Source organism: Euleptes europaea, chromosome 1, assembly GCF_029931775.1.
Source record: "Euleptes europaea isolate rEulEur1 chromosome 1, rEulEur1.hap1, whole genome shotgun sequence".
Lineage (NCBI taxonomy): Eukaryota > Metazoa > Chordata > Lepidosauria > Squamata > Sphaerodactylidae > Euleptes > Euleptes europaea.
The window spans coordinates 13,422,746-13,444,239 of NC_079312.1; the positions used below are offsets into that span (position 1 = coordinate 13,422,746).

General features: G+C 46.8%; 1 protein-coding gene across 1 annotated transcript; it reads right to left on the reverse strand.

Moving 5' to 3' along the window:
• Positions 1 to 6,524: 6,524 nt before the first annotated feature.
• On the reverse strand, positions 6,525 to 18,762 carry LOC130493454 (zinc finger protein 397-like). Its single transcript, XM_056867210.1, has 6 exons — positions 18,064 to 18,762; positions 16,343 to 16,448; positions 13,599 to 13,681; positions 12,663 to 12,789; positions 9,014 to 9,121; positions 6,525 to 7,377 (listed from the first exon to the last, which is right to left on the reverse strand). Exons 1-6 carry the CDS (start codon positions 18,760 to 18,762, stop codon positions 6,551 to 6,553), a joined length of 1,950 nt encoding a protein of 649 aa, XP_056723188.1. The 3' UTR covers positions 6,525 to 6,550.
• Positions 18,763 to 21,494: the final 2,732 nt, after the last annotated feature.

Genomic DNA, 21,494 nt, shown 5'->3' on the forward strand with positions numbered 1-21,494 from the left:
CCTCTGTGTCCCATCCACTTCTGGACTCATGTAGTTTCCCAAACTTTAGGAGGGCACACTTGTATTCTAACAGTTAACCAGCACTTCAGCCGTGCTGCCTGCTCTGTTCTGTGGTAAACTCTTCTACCAAAAGCCCGAAATCCCATCTGTTACTAAGTCTTGTGTGCTGGTAGGGTTTGGGGGTGTTGTTTTTTGTTCAACTTGTGAGGAATTGGGGGTGTTTCGGTAGATTCCGTACCGCTTTGGCAGGGAGCTGACGGGGAGGAGATCCCTTCGTCTGTGGAAGCCAGAGCTCTTAATTGATAATCAATAGGGAGATAACACGGCAGCCAACATTTACCTCATTTTCATCACTACACCTTTACCGGGAGGGAGTGTGGGTGTGCACATGGGATAACCTTGTCCGTATTCTTTAGTTCTAATACCAGCATTTGTCCCCACCTATAGTAAATGCCCTAAGACATTATCCAAATCTGGCTTCTTCTGAACACAGAGCTCTTCTGTCAGGAAGAAAATTCCTTAATCGGGGAATTCTTGGGGGGGGGGGAGAATCCCTGTTAATGGTCAGAGTGGGGCCCCTTGGTCTGATTGGGGGGGAAAAAGAAATTCCTGCTCAAGTAAGATGCTTAAGGACAGCAACCCACAGCACACCAGAGGATCCGTATGGGAGAAGAAGCTTATGGATCACAATGGGGCTCTCCCGCCTGCCATATGGATTATTATTGCAGACACACTATGCTTTCCCCCCCCCCGCCCCAAATCAGGGAGGAAGCCCCAGCACACCGAGTTAAAACTAGGATATAGGTCTGATCTGTGCATACCAACGGATGAAGTGGCAGAATTGGGAGCAGAATGGACCGTTGCATTATGAATATTCTATAAACCCCATTGGTGTGTGCTTCTGACGAAAGATGGTGAAACCTGGCCACACAGCTCCAAGCGAACATGGGCGAGAGGTATTCAGCATTCGTTTTAAAGGGATTGTGGAGACAAAACCTTTTCTCGGCCCTTTCTGCTGGTGCATTGTTAAGTAGTCACACTAGTTGCCAGCATTTTTGACTGGCTTCCTCCCCTGCCTCAAACTTCAACACCCATTAAGTTAGGATGCCTGTCTCCCATACCGTGAGAAACATTTCTGGCTTACTGCAAGACGCTGTTGGTTACGAGAGCAGACCAGGAAACAATTTCCCTTCTGGCCGATTGGAAACCCCAACTTGAAAAAAACTTCCATGTACTTGGAACTCGATTATCTTCAGTGTTTTTGACCTCCTGATCAACTTCCCTTTTTTCCTTTTATTGGGTTATCTTTTTAAAAAAAGCATTTACTGTGAGCCTGCTGATTTTTTTTTTTTGATGTTTGTGATTGTAGTATGTTTTAGATGCTCTTAGAAAAAATTCAGGGATGGTGGGAAAAGCTTTTGCCTGAGTAATTCCTGTGTCTCGCGGTGCTGCGGAAGGTGCAGGATTGGGGCCGGATGAGAAGCTATATATAGTCCTTAGAAGACCAAGGTGTACATGCTAGGATTAAGGTTTTTGGTTTTTTTTTACATGTTAAGCCACACAGATCCGTTGCTTGTAATCAAATCTGGCATGGTTGGTTTAGTTTTAAATCAATAAATCGGTGTTTTACAACCTCTTGGAATTACGTGCTTTTTAAAAAAACTAGTATGTTTTTATATTTTGGAAGATTAGCTTTAAAGGTGTATGGCCGTTATCCCATTTGAGAGTCAGTCGCTTTCAACTCTACTGACATCACTTATTGAGCATGCAAGTATAGGATCTGGAGTGGCTGAGCTCAATAGCCCTTGCTTCCATTTGTCCCCAGCATGGTGGTGTGGTTTGGAGCGGTGGACTCTAGTCTGCAGAACTGGGTTTGATTCCCCACTCCTCCACATGAGCGGCTGACGCTAATCTGGTGAACTGGATTTGTCTCCCTACTCCTACACATGAAGCCAGCTGGGTGACCATGGGCTAGTCACAGCTCTCTTAGAGGTCTCTCAGCCTCACCTACCTCACTGGGTGTCTGTTGTTGGGAGGGGAAGGGGAGGTGATTGTAAGCTGGTTTGATTCTTAAGTGGTAGAGAAAGTAAGCATATAAAAACCAACTCTCCTTAAAATCCCATTGTTTAAAATTCTAAAGGTGTACAATTCTAAAAAAAATACAGGGATCTTCCCAGTGGTTAATTTAAGGGCAGGTCCTGCCTTGGATTGGAGCTGTGCTGTAGGGGAGGATTGAGTCTTCTACCCAGGGTTGCCAACCTCCAGGTGGGGCCTGGACATCTCCCAGAATGACAATTGATCTCCACTGAAGAAAATGGTTGCTTTAGGGGGTGGACCCTAAGGCATTATACCTTGCTGAGGTCCTTCCCCTACCCAAACTCCAACCTCCTCAGGCTCCACCCTCAAAGTATCCAGGAATTTCACAACCTGGAGTTGGCAACCCTACCTGCATAGTTCGACCAATCAGATTCCTCGTTAGTAGACTAGGCTTGGGGAAAGCAAAGTTTCATTCCGATTCCAGTATTAACCACCATCCGGGAGGGTTAACTCCTACGGCACTGTAGCTTTGTGAATTTGGGACCCACGTGACTGCAATTTCTGTTGAGAAAACACGGGAAATCCATCCATGGTGCTTCCAGCATTCTGCTTGCAGCCTGGACCTCATGCGCAGGAGAATGAGGGGGCAGAGTGGGCTCTACTATTTCAGATTGCCGGTGGAACAGGGGAAATGCCATTTTTGGAATGTTCTATGTTACATGCTTTTTCATGTAAAGAGAAGATGGTATAATGTTACTTGCTCTGCCTCCTTTCTATTTGAAGGGAATGTTATTTATTTAGGGGTGAAAATCATACACCACCTCTCCAGAGGCCTGCTCGTGGTGGCTTGGCACTAAAACAACAAAACCATTTTTTTTAAACGAGCCATTAAAACAAGCCACTAAAAAGGAGTTGGTTTTTATACCCCAGTTTTCTCTACCTTTTAAGGAGTCTCAACCCGGCTTCCCTTCCTCTCCCCACAACAGTCACCCTATGAGGTAGGTGAGGCTGAGAGAGTTCTGAGAGAACCGTGACTAGCCCAAGGTCACCCAGCAGATTTCATGTATAGGAGTGGGGAAAATAACCCGGTTCACCAGATTGGATTCTAATCTGAATACGCCACTCATGTGAAGGAGTGGGGAATCAAATTTGGTTCTCCAGATTAGAATCTGTCACTCACAGCTATGCTGGCTCTCAGGTTACCATGTTGGCTCTCATGCCTATGTTACCAAGGACCCCCTTCCTGAATGAAGACTTGCCCCAACTCCATTTAGCCAAATTCACACCTTGGCAGCCATTGTAGGAGCAAACAATAAAGAAGAGTTGCTTTTATATGCCGACTTTCTCTACCACTTGAGAATTAAACCGGCTTATAATCACCTCCCCCTCCCCACAACAGACACCCTGGGAGGTAGGTGGAGCTGAGAGAGTGTGAATAGCCCAAAGTCACCCAGCAGGCTTCGAGTGAAGTGGGGAAACAAATCCAGTTCACCAGATTAGCCTCTGCCACTCATGTGGAGTGGGAAATCAAACCCAGTTCTCCAGATCAGACTCCACTGCTTCAAACCACCACTCTTAACCACTACACCGCACTGGCTCACTTTGGAGATGGTGAGAACATAGCTCTTCTTAGTCAAGCTGTACTATCTAGTGGCCAATACCTTGGGTAGGAGTCTGATTCAGTGATGGGATATCTGCCAGCCTATCCATTGCCATGACGTCTCACAAAAGCTGGGTACCCTTCCTCGATTTATCAAATTTCTCTAGCAAATGCAAGTCCTTCTGAGTGCAAAATCTAATTACTATCAAGCCACCAGGTGGGCTGGATTACCTTTTACTGACCTGGCCTGCCTCAGGTAGGGGTGAAGCCTCCTCCATCCTGCCTGCCCTTTGGGGAGGGGCTGTGGCTCAGTGGTAGAGCATCTGCCTGGCATGCAGAAAGTCCCAGGTTCAATCCCCGGCATCTCCAGTTAAAGGGACCAGGTGAGTAGGTGATGTTAAAGACCTCTGACTGAGACCCTGGAGAGCTGCTGTTGGTCTGAATAGGCAATACTGACTTTGATGGACCCAGGGTGTGATTCAGTTGAAGGCAGTTTCATGTGTTCACCCAGGATATTGCCCTGCCTGGATACTGTCACTTTTTGTTACCCATGTCATTTTCACGCTGCTGCTGGACTGGAGAGCTCCATATTCAAATCCCCACCTGCTGTAAAACTTGCTGGGTGACCTTATGGTAGTCTCACTTGCTCTCCCCAGCCCACCTCCAAGGGTTATTGTGAAGATAAATGAGTAAGAAAGAGTCATGTTATGCCTACCGGCCATAAGTCAGCTGTCACTTGACAGCACTTTCCACCATCACCACATGGGAGGTCACCAAGACCCAGGTGTGGTTTGCTTCAAAGTGACGGCATCACAGTCCTGGACTAAGCCCCTTTTCACACACCAGAATGTATCTCCAAAGTAAAAGCATCAGACAGGGTCACAAGTCAAAAAAACCATTGCAACTTCAACAACGAACCTTTGCATTTATTACAGTACTTGATTGGGTGCTTCAAAGCCCTCCCCCTGCACTCTCTTGCTGTAATCCTTACAACAACCCTGCAAGGTAGGTCAGTGTTGTTCATCTCCCCACACTGCAGACGTGTAGAGCAAAGGCTGAAAGTGAATGGCTTCCCTAAGGCCACTTCTGAGTAAATGGCAGGGGCAGGATCTGAACACAGGACTAGCAGATTCATAGTGCAGTCTCTGCTACTTTTCCAAACATGATTTGGAGAAAGAGAGACATGAGTGCCAGGGGTATCAAACAGGGGACTCTGCTCGAAAACTCAAAGCACCTTCATGCATGCATGAATGTTTTCATCTTTATTGGGTTCATGAATATTTGCTCAAATCTTTGCAGAAATTTTCTGTCTCAGAGCAAGTCACCATCAAAAATTTGCGAGATTTATTTACTTCTAAAACCAGGCATTCCCCCACCCCTGCATCAGGAAGGCAGGCAGCAGGGTACAGCCCAATCTTGTCGGATCTCAGAAGCTAAGCAGGGTCAGTACTTGTAAGGGAGACCACCAAGGAAGGCTCTGGGGAGGAAGGTACTGGCAAACCATCTCCACTTCTCACTGCACTTGAAAACCTCTTGCTGCGGTCGTCACAAGTCAGCTGCGATTTGATGGCACATAGAAACATCCACATGGTTTCCCCTGCCCCAACTTATTCAAAGCGACATAGAAAAAGTGTAAAAAATGTCCCACTGAATATATATTTTTTAAAAGTGAAAACAAAGCAAAGAATTTAAGTCATTCTCACGCAATAATATTAGTAAATTACAAAATAAGACACGGTCAGAGTAGCAGGGGTGCAGCCAACAGAAGAACGCCTGCAGGTAAAATCCTTCACCCGCAGCAGTGTTGCTTAGGTCCCGCTGAAAATAAATGGGGTTTATGAACTGGTAATGGCGTGCTGGGCTGCAGTTGGCAAAGGGTGGTGCTCAGATCAGAGGGCTCCCTGCTGTTGGTGCCAGCCCCCTAACCTTGGGGGCCCAGGCTAGCCCGATCTTGTCAGACCTCAGAAGCTAATCAGGGTCAGCTCTGGTTAGAACTTGATTGGGAGACTACTGAGGAAGTCCAAGGTGGCTGTGCAGAGCAAGGCGACAGCAAGACACCTTTGTCTCTGCCTCAAAAACCCTGGGTTACCGTAAGTCAGCTGCGACTTGACAGCACTTTTCAACCACCACCACTAGAAGAAGAGTTGGTTCATCTTCTGTCTTCGGTGCAGCCCCACATGTGTGGACTGTGCCTGCGCGCAGGCCTGCCACCAGAAAAAACTTTATTAGCCTTAAGCCTTAGGCTTACCAGGTCTCTCTTCACCACCAGCGGGAGGTTTTTGGGGCAGAACCCCCCCCAAAAAGAAGACGACCTTGGGCAAGTTACATGCCGACTTTCTCTACCACTTAAGGAAGAATCGAATCAGCTTGCAATCACCTTCCCACGACAGACACCCTGGGAGGTAGATGGGGCTGAGAGAGTGTGACTAGCCCAAGGTCACCCAGCTGGCTTCGTGTGTAGGAGTGGGGAAACCAACCCCGTTCACCAGATTAGCCTCCGCCACTCGTGTGGAGGAGCAGGGAACCAAACCCGGTTCTCCAGACTGGACTCCACCGCGCCAAACCACCGCTCTTAACCACTACAACCACACTGGTTTCCTAACAGACACTAGTTGTTTTAAGATAGAGACAGGGAGGTGGAGGTTATAGATTGCATTCAAGGCCCTCTTACCCTTCCCTCCACCCTAATCATTCGAGCACTGACTCCTCCCAACCTGGGAAAAGGGATGCCACCAAGCCCTTTGACTGAGGAGCCAAAAGGTCTGCCATTGATCCTCGCAGGGGAATCTGGGCATAGTTTGGACTTGCAAAAAACAAAAAATATTATCTCTTTCAGTAAAACACACCAATAATAGACAAAGGGCAGGGTTTCTTCCCCTAAAAGGAGAGGGAAGCAGACAGAAGGGCTTGCTCTCAGAGTATTAAAAAGTCCCTCTCTTCCAGATGGATTTTTTCGTGTCTGTTCAGTATAGCTCTTTGAGTGAAGCTCTCCCCACACTGCTGGCACTCGTATGGCTTTTCCCCCGTGTGGATTCTCTGGTGTCGGATCAGTACTTCTCGCTGATTAAAGCTTTTCCCACACTCGGGGCACTCGTACGGCTTCTCCCCTGTATGGATTTTCTGGTGCCGTACGAGCGAATCCCTCCGGCAGAAGTTCTTCCCGCACTCGGGGCATTCGTACGGCTTCTTTCCCGTATGGATCTTCTCGTGCCTAATCAGGCTCTCCCTCTGGCTGAAGCATTTCCCGCACTGGGTGCATTCGTGCGGCTTCTCGCCGGTGTGCGTCCCCTTGTGTCGTATAAACCCTTCTCTCCAATTGAAGCTTTCCCCGCACTCCGAGCACTGAAACAGTTTAGGTCTCATGTGGATCCTCTGGTGTTTCGCAAGGTAGTTCTTTTTCTGAAAGCGTTTCCCACAGACCAGGCACTCATGAAGGGACGCTCCAGTGGGGATCATCTGATTGGCAACGTGTCCTGATTTACAGCGATACCATTTCCCAGTCTTGGAGTGCAAAAACCTATTCACCCTGGCATGCCTCGAGGCTTCCTTCATTGCCGTTGGGCCTTCCATGGATTCATTCCATTTCCTTTTCCTGTCAGAGTCACATCCTGTCTCATGGATCTCAGCTACCAGAGAAGCCTTTCCTTGGGATATCTCCAGCGACATGCTGTATATTTCCTCTGGCTCGCTGTTTTCTTGTGGGGAATACTCCTCTTTGACCTCGCTTGGATCCTCGTCATCTGTAAGGGATGAGGAATGAATGTATTTTAGAGAGGTCCGCTGCAGCCCAAAACAGATATGTTTTGTGGCACCTCAAAGACTAACAAATTGACTGCGGTCAAATTTTTCGTGTGTGGCAAGAGACCATAATAGTGTTATTGTGGGGCCATGGCTCAGTGGTAGTGCATCTGCTTGGCATGCAGAAGGTCCCACATTCAATCCCCAGCATCTCCAGTTAAAGGTACGAGGCAAGTAGGTGATGTGAAAGACCTCTGCCTGAGACCCTGGAGAGCCACTGCCTGTCTGAGTAGACAATACTGACTTTGACGGACCAAGGGTCTGATTCAGGTTAGTCCAGCTTCATGTGTTATGTCTTTAGAGGGACTCTGTTAATTTTATTTATTTATTTATTTTGCGGCTTATAGCCCACCCTCCCCGGCCGAGGCCAGGCTCAGGGAGGGTACCATCATTTAAAATACATAGATAGTGATAAGCAATAAAATTAACAATAACTTTAAGTTAAAACAATAAAAACCCAACTAAAATAATCCTCAGCTCACAAATTCAAGATGGCACCTAAACTATACTCATATTCATGTTAATGCATTTAGAGCTGCTTGACATGATTGGTGGTTCTGCTAACTTCCATGTGATAAGGGCATTCATGCAATCCCATGTGATTGTTTTAAGTTGTGGTTGAAACATCCACAGATCTCTGCTTCAGCCTCCAAGTACCCTCTTTGGGATTGGATATGAAGTAGGGAATTGGCTGTCCCAGGGATTGGGATTCTCTTAAGTGCAGGAAGACCACTTCCCTCTGTTTCCTGCCCTTAAGGTGGTACAGAAAAGCACATGAATGGAGGGAAGTTTTAAGACTTAGGAGAAGCACAAAGAAGAAGTGAGAACAGATTGTGCTTGACAGGAGAAGGGGGGGACAGACCAATACAAGACATGGGGAAAGAAGAACAAACAAAAACCTTCAAACAACCATTCCAGAGGGATCCATAAGGAAGAAGAAGAGTTGGTTTTTATATGCGGACTTTCTCTACCACTTAAGGGAGAATCAAACTGGCTTACAATCACCTTCCCCTCCCCACAACAGACACCCTGTGAGGTAGGTGAGGCTGAGAGAGCGCTAAGAGAGCTGTGACTAGTCCAAGGTCACCCAGCAGGCTTCATGTGTAGGGGTGAGGAAACCAACCCGGTTCACCAGATCAGCATCCACCGCACATGTGGAGGAATAGGGAATCAAACCCAGTGCACAACGGACACAAACCGGTGCACAACGGACACGAAGCACGATGGAAGGGGAACATGTAAAGTGATTCACATTCCCCGTGCACAAAAAGGAGAGAAAAACCCTGACCTGCTAAGATCCTATTAACCAGGGTTAAGGCCCCAAACGCAAAACCATGTGTAACCTTACTAGGGCTCCAGAGTGCCACCTAGAGCATTGGATATTTTTTGGAATTATTAATTTTCCAATAAACACACATACACTCCCTGGGAGTGCCATCACAGAGAATGAAACAGAATTGGGAAACCTAGGAGAAATTCTGCAGAGCAGGTTTTTTCCACACAACAGCGTGGTATCTGGTGTGGGCTGTGTCCCTACCCCCACCCTAGCCCCCTTACCCCATCAGGCCCCTCCCTCACCAGAGAGGCTTCCTGGAAAAGCTTCCCCCTCCTCAGAGTCCTGGACAAAGACCATTTCTCCTTGTTCCATCTGGGGTACAGCCTCTGGTTTGGGAATCACAAATCCTCCTTTGGGATGGAGAGAGAAACAGGAAATCAAAAAGCAGAAGAGTCGGTTTTTATATGTTGACTTTCTCTACCACTTAGGGAAGAATCAAACAGGCCTAGAAGAAGAGTTGGTGTTTATATGCCGACTTTCTCTGCCACTTAAGGGAGAATCAAACTGGCTTACAATCACCTTCCCTTCCCCTCCCCACAACAAACACCCTGTGAGGTAGGTAAGGCTGAGAGAGTGTGACTAGCCCAAGGTCACCCAGCTGACTTCATGTGGAAGAGTGGGGAAACAAATCCAGTTCACCAGATTAGCATCCGCCACTCATGTGGAGGAGTGGAGAAACAAACCCGGATCGCCAGATCAGACTCCACCGCTCCAAACCACCGTTCTTAACCACTACACCATGCTGGTTCTCCAGAGTCCAACACTCCAAACCACCTCTCTTAACCAAAATGGTGCTGAAGGAACATGGTGGTAGTGGGGAGAATAGTCATGGTGTCCTGTGTAGTTATACGGGGGGGAGGGGGGGTAGTAACCACAAGAAGGCCTCTCCGTCATAAGCTCAGAAATTCCACAGGTGAAACCAGAGCAGACTGAGGCTCATACCAAGCCTCCACCCCCCAAATCAATCACACAAGGCCGAAGCCACATTCTTGCTGTATGCATCTCTGTGTGATGTTCGTGTTCCTGGTGAAAGAGAGTTTCAGAGGGAGGCCCTGTTGGTCTGCAGTAGAAGGGCTAGATTTCAGTCCAGTAGTACCTTAGAGACCAACAAGATTTTCGGGGGGAGAAGCTTTTGAGAGTCAAAGGCTTCTGACAGGGAGCTTTGACTCCCCGAAGTTATACCCTGAAAACTTGTTGGTCTCTAAGGTGCTACTGGACTTGAATCTAACTCTCATAAAGAGAAACATTTAAGTTATCCCAGTTCAAAGTACACCTCAGCTGCAGTGTGTCATCTGCCAGCCTGCACACTGAATGGCATCTTAATGTTCATGCGCAGGTTTTTTCCAATACCATTGTTGCTGGCCTCCCCATCCTCTCCCCCTGCAACTTAGGTTGGGGGTCACTGACTGTCCTGGTTTTTTTTCAGTGGCTCTGTTTCTTGAATTTTACTGTTGCCATCTTGTTTTATTTATTGCTAGAAAGTGCGACTTTAAATATGCTTTAATGTATGTTTTACATTAAATGTTGTGACCCGCTCTGAGCCCGGCTTGCCAGGAATAAGGGCAGGATACAAATGTGAGGAGATAAATAAATAAATAAATAAATTAGAGCCATCCGCTTCCCACTTTGGGATTTAACGTGTAGAAACTCAGAGAGGCAGTCGAGTCTCGAGGAATGAGAACATGAGCGACTCACCCTGACAAAATTTTAACAAAACTAGGGATTGATTGTGGAGGAGAAGCACTCCTGTTTACCAGAGTTGGAGGGGGGGGGCTGTTTACTCTCAATTCATCTCCATCTCTTGCTCCCCGTTGAAAATGGGCCAATTCGTCCAAGATTTTGGGAGCTTTATCCTGTTTCTGCCACTGGTATTTGGTTTCTCTTTTGGAGGGGTTGGGATTTCCTGAATTTCCTCCAGAATCTCCAGTTCTGAACTTCAGTGGCGATACTGGAGCTTGAACCAGGCATATGAAAAGCCAGAACTCTGCAGGCCCTTCTGAAGCAGGTTTTCCTACGAAATTGTGTGTCCCTTCACAGTGCAGAATACAAAAGGCTCATCGGTCAACGTTTACCTCTCTGCACATCCAGTTAAGATTGTACTGGGCTGTACAGGGGTGTTTTGGGTGGCCGTTCCTCAATGATGCAATTTGCTCTTAGGGATTTTTGAGACTGCAGGCACCTTTGGAATTCTGACACAGGGTGGTGGGCGCAGCCACAAAATGGCTGCCACCAGAGGTGGAGCCAATGACAACATGGCTGCTGCGGGAGGTGGACCAACCACAATATGTAAAGGAGTGAGGATATGCATAATTCTGATAGTAGCTCTTTGATATTTCGAGTAGAAGCTCTGTTTAACAGGATGCCTTTTAAAATGACCATATTGTTTTAAAATATTTTCTTGCACGCCCACAGCTTACCTTCAGCAATGCAGTGAAGATCCCTTGTGCTGTGGTGGCAACTGCTGCGAAAACCAACTTTTAAAAAATCACAGCCAATCAGATCTCCAGCAGTCATGGCAAAAACTCCACCTGGCAGCACCCACTTTCTAAAAAGCACTTGGCAGGCACCAGAAAATATGTCATAGACACCACGGTAGGGGCAACTAACCTAGCACTAACAAAAGTGGATAACCTGCATGATTGAAAGTTGTTCTGTATTTTTTTTAAATCCCTTCATCTAGAAAAGTAGCATGACATGGAGAAAGCAAAGCTAGTTTTCTAGCTAGAGGGAACTGTTTCCTACACAGGAACATTAAGTCACATGAATGCCCACTGAAGAGGGTCTGAAGTGTCAGCTGAGATCAGATTTCCCCAAACTTTTTGAGTCATGGAACACTTTCTGGAGAGAAATTGTCACCTAGCACCTATATACTAAACCAAATGACAGTATTTTTCTTTCAAATCTTTCTATGGAGCACTAGGAGACGTTTCGTGGAGAAACAAGGAACCTCAAAGATCTGTAACTAGATCTTTTTTAAAGGACATTTATATATATTTTAATTTGTTGATTTAGGAAATGAATAGACCACTGAGTCCTGCTTTTATAATCAGTAGAAACCCCTTTTTATATTGGCTGCTGGCTCAGACAATATCATAATGAAAAGTTGTTCCAGGCCATCAAATAAAAAAAGTTGTTCCAGGCCATATCAAATCATCTGGCTTACACATGATCTACTGGCTGACAGACTGACTCAAGATATATACAGACTGTGAAACTTCACTGAAAGGGCATTCTTTTTGTAAGGATCCAGATGGTTAGGAATAGAACTTTAAACAAAAGCCAAGACAGAAGGAAAAGCCAATGTTTGTATTTTCTTTGTTGTCAGTTTGGAGTATATAGAATAGACCAGGGATCCCCAATGTGGTGCCCATTGGCACCATGGCGCTAGCCCACCAAATGTTTTTAGAAAATGAGTGGGGCCAGGTGGGGCTTTTGGAGATTTGGCTATTGGAGATTTGATTGGCTGTGCAGATTTTTTAAAATGTTACTTTGGCAGCAGCCACCAGCACAGTACAAGGATCTTCACTGTGTGATTGAAGGTAAGCTGCGGCAGCGATTTTGTGGCTGGTTCCGCCTCCTGCAGCAGCCATTTTTTGGCACAAGAGCTCCAAACGGCTCCCGGAAATAAACAAGTTCAGTCCCCATCAGCTTTGTGAAAAGGTACAGACCCTGATTTTGACTAAATTGCCCTTTGTTTCAGCTGCCTGTTGTTCTTACTGACAGAAGGGAAACCTGGAAAGGGAAGTCTCTTCTTGCTTTGGCACAAGCAGTGAGGAATAGAGAGCAGGAAATGTCTTTTGCTGAGACGCAGCCTCCCAGTTCTCATCTTTCCGGTTTCTAATCACGAAGTGTGTTTGTGTGCGCGTGTGTGCGTGTGGGAGGAATACCTACCTAAACTGCTGACGTCCTCCGAGTTCTCCTGCATGACTTCCCAGTGCATGGTTCCTTGACTGGAGTTCAACATGGCCCAGTCAGCGTTATCCAAAGGCACCGTCACCTCATTCAAATTCACAGTCTCCTGAAACAAGAAAGCATCTCCGATTCAGCTCCCACTGCTACCCTGTTTTAAAATACTGTTCCCCCCACCCTTACATCTCACTTGAACTGGTTTTTGTCCGTTTCTCTCAGGGCAAAGTAGGCAGAATTTTCACCACAGAGACACCAATGGATAGAGTGACATCACTCTACCCTCTCAGTACATCATGGTCAAAGGCAGATTTCAATTTTTGGCTGGAAATTCTGGCAAGCTCTCACACTGGTCTTTATTGATAGGGTTGCTAATCAGGTTGGAAAATTCCTGGAGATCTGGGGGTGGAGCTCAGAGGGGTATAATGGCCACATACTGCACCCCCGAAGCAGCCATTTTCTCCAAGGGAACTGATTCTTGTAGTCTGGAGATCAGATGTAGTTCCTGGAGATCTGGCCCCACCTGGTGGTTGGAGAGAAGATAACACCTATGCTATACTGAAAATGGTAGTGAGAAACAATAGCACAAGGCTCAAAGTAAATTGCAAAATCTGGTGGTTGGCATCCCTGTTTGTTACTGTGTATTTAAAGGGCTGCAGGAGCTATGTACCTGTCTTAGATAGGAGAGGTAGTGACGTGTAGTGAATGTCAGGGAAAGACTGGTGAGACCTAGGTTCAAATCTTCACTCAGGCACGGAACTCACTGGGCGGACTTGGGCCAGTCAGCCCAAGCTACCTCACAGGGTTGCTCTCAGGAGAAAACGAAGGAGGGCAGAACCACATACAGCACACCCCAAGCTCCAATGGGCAGGATAAAAATCGAGCAGATGGACAGGTTAGGCCTTGGCACTCTCCACTTACCTCACCCAGCCCACCTTCAGCCAAGTCTTGGTCTTCAGGAGGCAGCACTGAGCTAGGGTGGCTTGTGGACATTATTCTGCTGGCTGCGAGGGACAGTAAAAAGGGGGAGATTTCAGAAGAAAGGATTCTTTCAATTTCTTCACCCCCTAAAGTTAAACCACCATCTCCACCCTACCTCCTCCCCCTCCCCGGTTGCTGTAAATGGGCTCTACTTCTTTGGAGGTTTTTAAGCAGAAACTAGATGCCCATCTGTCAGCAATGCTGATTCTGTGAACTTAAGTGAAGGAAAATAAAGACACCTCTGCACACGTATCAGAAAGATGAGGAAATTAGTACAGGAGTATAGCTGTTACCAAAGCCAAATATATTGTAATACAATAAATAAATAAAAAATACTTTTCACCTTACTCCTATGGGGAAGCGTAATGTATTCTATTTATGAAATGGTTATTCGCTTGAAACCAGATATTGTGGATGATGAAATATAATTGCAAGCATTATATTTTTGTAAGTATTTTTGTACATATTTAAATGACTAACTGTGATAGAATTTTAGTAACTTATTGATAAATGAGACCAGACATTTAGAAGAATTGGAGACAATTGAAAAGTATTTTTTATTTATTTATTGTATTACATAGGAAGAACTGATGAAGAAATGGGCTTTATGCCCTGAAACGATCATTTTCTCCTTCTATGCATAACTTGCTGTTGTGTGAACAAAGAGCATCTTAAGAGAAGACTTCGTGTCTCTCCTTCTATGCACATCTTGCTGCTATAAGGATAGAGCATCCTATAAGAACATTTCTTGCAAACTGTACTTCATTACTCACCTGCTGGAGGAATTAATGTGTTACTTGCTTTGACATTTCATTATGTAAAATTGTACATCTTTTGTTATAGTATATAGAATTGTTAAGGGTGGTTGTGTTACCACATACTGTGAAAAATACAGCTACAATATATTTGGCTTTGGTAACAGCTATACTCCTGTACTAATTTCCTCATGATTCTGTGAACTTAGGCAGATTAGGAGAGGGAGGGCAGGAAGGGTTGAGTCAGTGCTGGACTTTCATGGTCCTCTCTTGCATGCCCAGGGTAATGCCAATCACCACTTTGGGGTCAGGAAGCAATTTTCCTCCAGACCTGATTGGCCAGGGATTCTGGAGGAGGTTTTTTTGCGGGGGGCATCTTCTGGGCATGTAGTAGGTGTCACTGGGGGTGGGTGGGGGAAATAGTTGTGAATTTCCTACATTGTGCAGGGGGTTGGACTAGAATACCCTGGAGGTACCTTGCAAATCTATGATTCTATTCCCTTCTCCACCAGACCCCTTTCTGAATCCAGGAAAGGAGTCGAGGGACTTGTGTGTGCTAACAGCAGTGTCAATTAGGTGGCTGTAGTGGGATGAGGGAAGAGAAGAAGTGTCTTTGTCTTTTGCGCTCTGCTCACAGGGAGGGAAAGGAAGGAGCTATTTTGCCTCCTTCTACCTCTTTCCCCATCCCAACAGCTGCCTGACCCATGAGGCTGATCGTGCACTCAAGTCTCTTGAAGCCCTACCGTAAACTTTTCCGGGGTCAGAAAAGGCTCTAGGTGGGAGGGGAAGTTCTGTGAGCCTTGAACCACCTGCACAATGTGGCATCCATCCCTTGGATTTCCATACTCAGGGGGCTCCCTAAGCATGTAGAAATACATCCTTGCAAGGACAACAAAAGCCACCCTGATAAGGACCAAGCATGGTCCAGGAGGTGAGGAACATTGAGACCGGCTGAGATTGACCATCCACCTTCTGAGATTAGGTGGGTGGCAAACCGGGAGAGGGCCTTCTCGGGCATGGCATCAAACCTCTGGGAGATTCGTCTGTCTCCTTCTGTTGCCATCTTCTGCCAGTACATGAACACATGAAGCTGCCTTATACTGAATCAGACTCTTGGTCCATGGAAGTCAGTATTGTCTACTTAGACGGGCAGCGGCTCCCCAGGGTCTCGGGCAGGGGTCTTTCACATCTACCTGCCTAGTCCCTTTAACTGGAGATGCCGGGGGATTGAACCTGGGACCTTCTGCATGCCAAGCAGAGGCTCTACCACTGAGCCACAGCCCCTTTGTTTCATTTGGCACTCCCTCAGTGATCCTTACTTGAACAATGCTTTATTTGCTGTTTTTATGTCTTTGTATGCGTTTTAACTCTGTTTTAAATTTGTTTTAATGATGTGTGTTTGGGAGGGGCGTTGGTTTGAATAGTTTTAAAATGTGATTTTATCACATGTGTTTTAAACTGTTAGCCACCTTGGTGGCCCTTGTGAGGGCGGAAGGGCGGGATATAAAATTTCTAAATCAATATACCATAGGAAGATGGGGAAGTCGGCTGGCTCAGTCCTGAAGGAGGAAGTTCAGGTCTAGGGAGGAAATTTCCAGATTGTTTTGCGATGGCACAACCCTCTGCAATCTCCCCCCCCCTCCCCCCAGCTACTCTTCTAAAAGTGATCCCCAACCTTTTTGAGCCTGTGGGCACCTTTGGAATTCTGACAGAGCTGGGTAGGCACAGCCAAAAAATGGCTGCCGCAGGAGGCGGAGCCAGCCGTACAATGGCTGCTACAATTTACCTCCTGTCACACAGTGAAGATCTTTGTGCTGTGGTGGCAGAAGCTGAAACAACATTTTTTAAAAATCTCCACTGGCTAATCAGACCAGACCTCTAGCCACTTGGCGGACACCAGGAAACTGCATTAACTCAAATGAATATTACCCAGCAAGCAGAGATCCCCTTCTGCTTTCTCCCTGGCCTCCACGTAGCTCGGTCTCTGAAGGACCCTCTCAGCTTCTGGCCTCACAGCTGCCTCCTCCAATGGAACCTGAAAGAGCAACAATGCTGCAACTCGAGAGAAATAGGCAGGGATTGGCGCCAGGACTATGGATGAGGGCCCCCATTGCATCCCCTCAGGTTCTGTTTTTCTGGGCACATTTGAAGACGCCCAGCTATGGCTGAAAGACAATCTGGGAGCAGCGTTCTTCAGCGCCGACAACGTACCACACCCTTAGGCCCAGGAAACGTCGACCTGGAAAATATTCCCATGTACCCTTCTGGTCACCCCATCTCAAAAAGAAAACTATAGAGTGGGAAAAGGTGCAAAAGTGATCAAAGGTTAGGAAATCTCCCCTATGAGGAAACGGTTTGGAGTTTTTTGTTAGTTCAAATAAATATGACCCTGAGGAGAAACGTTAGTTAAAAAAATTATTTCTTTCCTGTAGTTCCAGAATTCAAGGGCACCCAGTTTTAGTTGATGGGCCATTGATCCAGGACAGAGAAAAGAAAATAGGCAGGGAAGGCCCTGGCCCTGGTCGAGGCCAGCCAGACATTCCTCGGACCGGGGACCACCAGTAAGTTGGTATTGGATGATCTTAACCTTATCTGGGGAGCATACCAGGATACCTAGTGATGATCACTACCTCAGATGGTTTTCAAGGAGGACCGGACAAATTTTCAAGGAGGATCCGAGAGCCAGTGGTCTTAATCGATGGATTAAGACCCGGGGGACCTCTCGCTCAGCCTAACCCGCCCCACAGGGCTGTGGTGAAGATAAAACAGAAGAGAGGAAAATGATGTAAGCCGCTTTGGAGAAAGGCAAGGTGTCAAGGATGTAAATAAATAAATAAAATCCCACAGAGGAGATGTCTTTCAATAGCTAAAGGGAATGATGACTAACTAGAACCTCCATCTTTGGAGGCAGCAAAATCTCTAAATGACAGTTGCGGGGTGGAAGGTTTTGATGTCTACGATGCTCTAGGAATCCTCCCCCCCCCCCACCGTGTCTATGGGGAAGACCGAAGGGACTGGGGAAATTCCTAGAGCATCGTGGACAGCAGGCCATTTATGACAGAGGAAAGGAGTGGGAAGTTGCCCACAGTGGACGAGAAGCCAGTAAGTCTAGCATATTTAGGATTGCAATCTTAATCCTGTAGGACAGGACAGAAATCTGACAGACATAACATTAAAATATTGGGGAAGCTCCACAAAGCTGATGCTTTCCTTCTCCATCCTGTCTCCTTGTACATGAACTAATGCACCTCACTGGAACTCACCGTGATGTAGTGTTACATCCACAGAGAACTGATGACTAACCGTGGTTCGTTCAAACAAGAACCGATGACTAACTGTGGTTTGCTCAAACCACAATTTGCAGACTGGCCGCTTCCCATGTTATTTACCACATTTATAGTTAATCTATCTTGTTTAGGCTCAAGGCAGATGCAGACATAAGGCTGCCTCACAATGACTTCCCAAAAGAGGGGAGAATTTGTGCAGGAGATATGGGAGGAAGGAGAGAGACACACATGAGCCAAGGAGATGGGGAATGTTGTGTATTAGTATTAGTGAATCTATGGCAGAGGCTGGCCCTGGTGGCTGAGCCTCAAAATACATTATGCTTACCATCACACACCCTGATAGAGATATTTTTCAAACCTTACCTGCCATTCCCAGGCCTTGGCCTCTTGAGGACTCATCAGGAACTCTTCTGCCACTGTTGGAGTGCCAGTCTCTAAGTCCCGGGCTCTGACCTTGCTTTGGATTTCCTGGGGCAAAATGGCCAGGAACTGCTCCAGGATCAGCAGCTCCAAGATCTGCTCCTTCGAGTGCCTCTCCGGCCTCAGCCACCGGTGGCAAAGCTCCCGGAGCTGGCCATAAATCCGCCGTGGGTCTTCCACCTCCCGATAGCGGAACTGCCGGAAGTGCTGCCGCAGGGCTTCCATGCGGTTGGCTTCCCTGTGCAAGATGGCTGCCCGCACTTTCCCATAATCCTCTCTGTCTCTGGCCTCCAGGCTGCGGAAGGCCCGCTGGGCTTCTCCGCTGAGTGCCGGCAGGAGCCGGGCCACCCACTCTTCCCTGGGCCACTGGCAGGCTTCGGCCACTTGCTCGAAGGAGGCCAGGAAGGCCTTGGTGTCCTCCCAGGGCCCACGTTTTATCAGCTGTGGGTTTCCCCATCCTAAACAATGGGAATCCAGAGCTTTCAGGAACTCTTGACACTGAGCTGCCCGTTGCTGTGGCAACCCGTCATCCGGTTGCTTTTCACCTTTTTGCGAGGTCACCTGTCTCGGGAATTCCTTCAAACACGTCTTCTTGACAATGTGGGGAACTTCCCCTGTGGTTTCAACTCTCTCCTCCTCCATTTTCAAGCCTGGCTCCTTCCCCTCCAGTTTACCCACAGGCCAACCAGGCAGCTGGCCGTTTTAATCCTTGCTAGGCCTCAGTCTACAGCCACCAAGAGGCAAGTTCAACAAGCCGTTCCTACAGCATCTCGTTGGGACGCGAGACTTGACGGGTCCTCAGAGGGCATCGCCTGACAGTATTTCGGAACTGCAAGCAGGATTGCTTCCTGTAGGAAAGAGAAAGATACAGAAGAGTGTGAAAGAATTTAGGAAGGAAGGAAGGACAGACAGTGGATGGATAGATTTAGGTTAGAGATGTTTAATAAGCAAGTAATAAACGTGTTAACGGATACGGAAGAAAGTGTGGAGAAAAAAGAGTAATGTAATTCAAAGATGTTGGCAATTGAGTTGTCATTCTGAATGTAAAGTTTCATGCATTATGTATCTGATTTAATGTCCTTGTTTGTTTATGATGTCCTGTTAAAATAAAATTTTAAAAATAAAGAAAGCGAGAGAGAAAGCGAGAAAGAGAAAGAGAGAGAGAGAGAGACAGAGAGAGAGAAAGAAAGAGCCTCATCCTTGTACAGAAATAAAAAGCTGACAGAATAAACTAACTTTAAAAATAAACTTAGTGAAGGCTGTGGTGTTCCTAATTATTATCTATACAACAACAGGCTCCAGGTAGGGGAACAATGCGGAGATCCCTGTGCATCCCCAAACCTCCACAATTGTCTAAGCTCTCACAAGCCATTTTTCACATCTCCTGCTGTGCTACTTTTCTACTCACTGACTCTCAACTGCTCTCAGCATTCTGCGCTTCCAGGAGCACACTCAGTCCACGTCAGGCTGGTTTAGGTTAATTTACAGAGTCCTCTTTTTTCTGCATACCGTGGGAGGCCCTCCCCAAAGTATATAGAAACAACTTGTCTATAGGTGGTCCAGTTTTGGTGTTCTTGTGATTGGCACAAGCTACCTAAAGAACATTAGGGACCATTAGCAAAGACACACAAAAGTGTTACCAAGCGCTTCTTAGTAACCCATACAATAACCCTATTAGGTAGGCAGAACCCTGTTAGGTAGGAAGTCACAGATTCTTCAGCCTTTCCCGATCATTAAAGTGGATACATGTCCTCATGATCTCCCATATCCACTTCAGGATGCCAAACAAACAGAACCATCCCCGGCCAAAGAAGAAATGGAGTGGGATGTAATGGTTAGAGCACAGTTCCCCAACATGGTGCCCACTAGTACTTCCTTTGGCACCTGCCAAGCTTTTCAGAAAGTTGCCGGGCCCATTGTAAGGCAGGGCTGTTATTGGCTGTCCTTATTCACAGTAACTGTGTAACTCAGTGTGTGGTTCCGTTCCCCATTCAGGATTTCCTACTTCCCAGGAGGCATACAGAAGGAAGTACTCCATTTGGCTCCGCCTCCAGAGGCGGCCATTTTGGGTTAGGTTCCGCCACTTGTGGCAGCCATTTTGGAGTAATGCTCACCACCCCCTCTCAAAATTCTGAAGTTGCTCACAGCCTCAAAAGGTTTGGGGGCCCCTGGGTTAGTATATTGGACTAGCGCTGGGGAGATCCGGGTGCAAATCTCCCATTCTTGCCATAAGGTTCACTGTGTGGCTTTGCGTCAGTCACTCTCTCTCACCTGATTTTTGTTAGTATAAACTTTGGGGAGGGATCAATTCTGAAATACATGTAATATACATCGGTGTAGAAGGAAATTTTTCTACCTTTTATAGTAAGACCTCGGTGTCCTCCACAGAAGCCAACTGGCATACATTCAAGGGAGACCAAAGAAAAACACTTCTTCAGGTGTAGCTAATTTATGGAACTCGTGGCTACAAGATGAAATGATATTAAATTGTTTTTAAAAAAGCAGGAAGAGGACAAAGTCATGGAGGGCAGATCTATCAATGGCTAGTAGCTGCAATTGCTACACAGAACCTCCACATTTAAAGGCAATGTGTGCCTCTCTGTGCCCTCACCTGGGTGGCCCAGGCTAGCCCGATCCCATCAGATCTTGGAAGCTAAGCAGGGTCTGCCCTGGTTAGTACTTGGATGGGAGCCCACCAAGGAAGTCCTGGTTTGCTACACAAAAGCAGGCCATGGTAAACAAACCTCTGAACATCTCTTGCCTTGAACACCCCACGGGAACTGTCATGAGTTGGGTGCGATTCAACAGCACGTTCCCCCACCCCCCATGCCTACCTGTTGCTGAGAACAAACCCAGAAAAGCTTCATGCACTAAAACATCTGCTTTCCTGGCGGCTGTTAAATGGGCAAAATAATATATGCCAGTGTGTTGTAGTGGCTAAGAGTGTTGGACTAGTATCTGGGAGACGCAGGTTTGAACCTCCACTTGTGCCATGGAAGCTCTCTGGGCGACCTCAAGGCAATCACACCCTCTCATCCTAACCTACCTCACAGGGTTATTGTGAGGACAAAAATGGAGGAGAGGAGAACGATGTAAGCGGCTTTGGGTTCCCCACTGGGGAGAAAGGAAGGGTACAAATGAATAAAATAAAATCAATAAACAAAATAAATATTTTACTAATTCAGAACCCAACCTTCCTTCCTTTTCCCCATACGCCATCTGGGGGCTGAGGCAGACCAACCCTCCCCCAGCATGAGACACTCTTTGGTCCAAAACGGAAAGTCCAAGAGGTTCAGGGTTTAACTGTGTGCAACAGAGCGGCCCCACCACCTGCTTTTAGCACTAGCGGCACAATCTTGGAGTACAGAATTAAA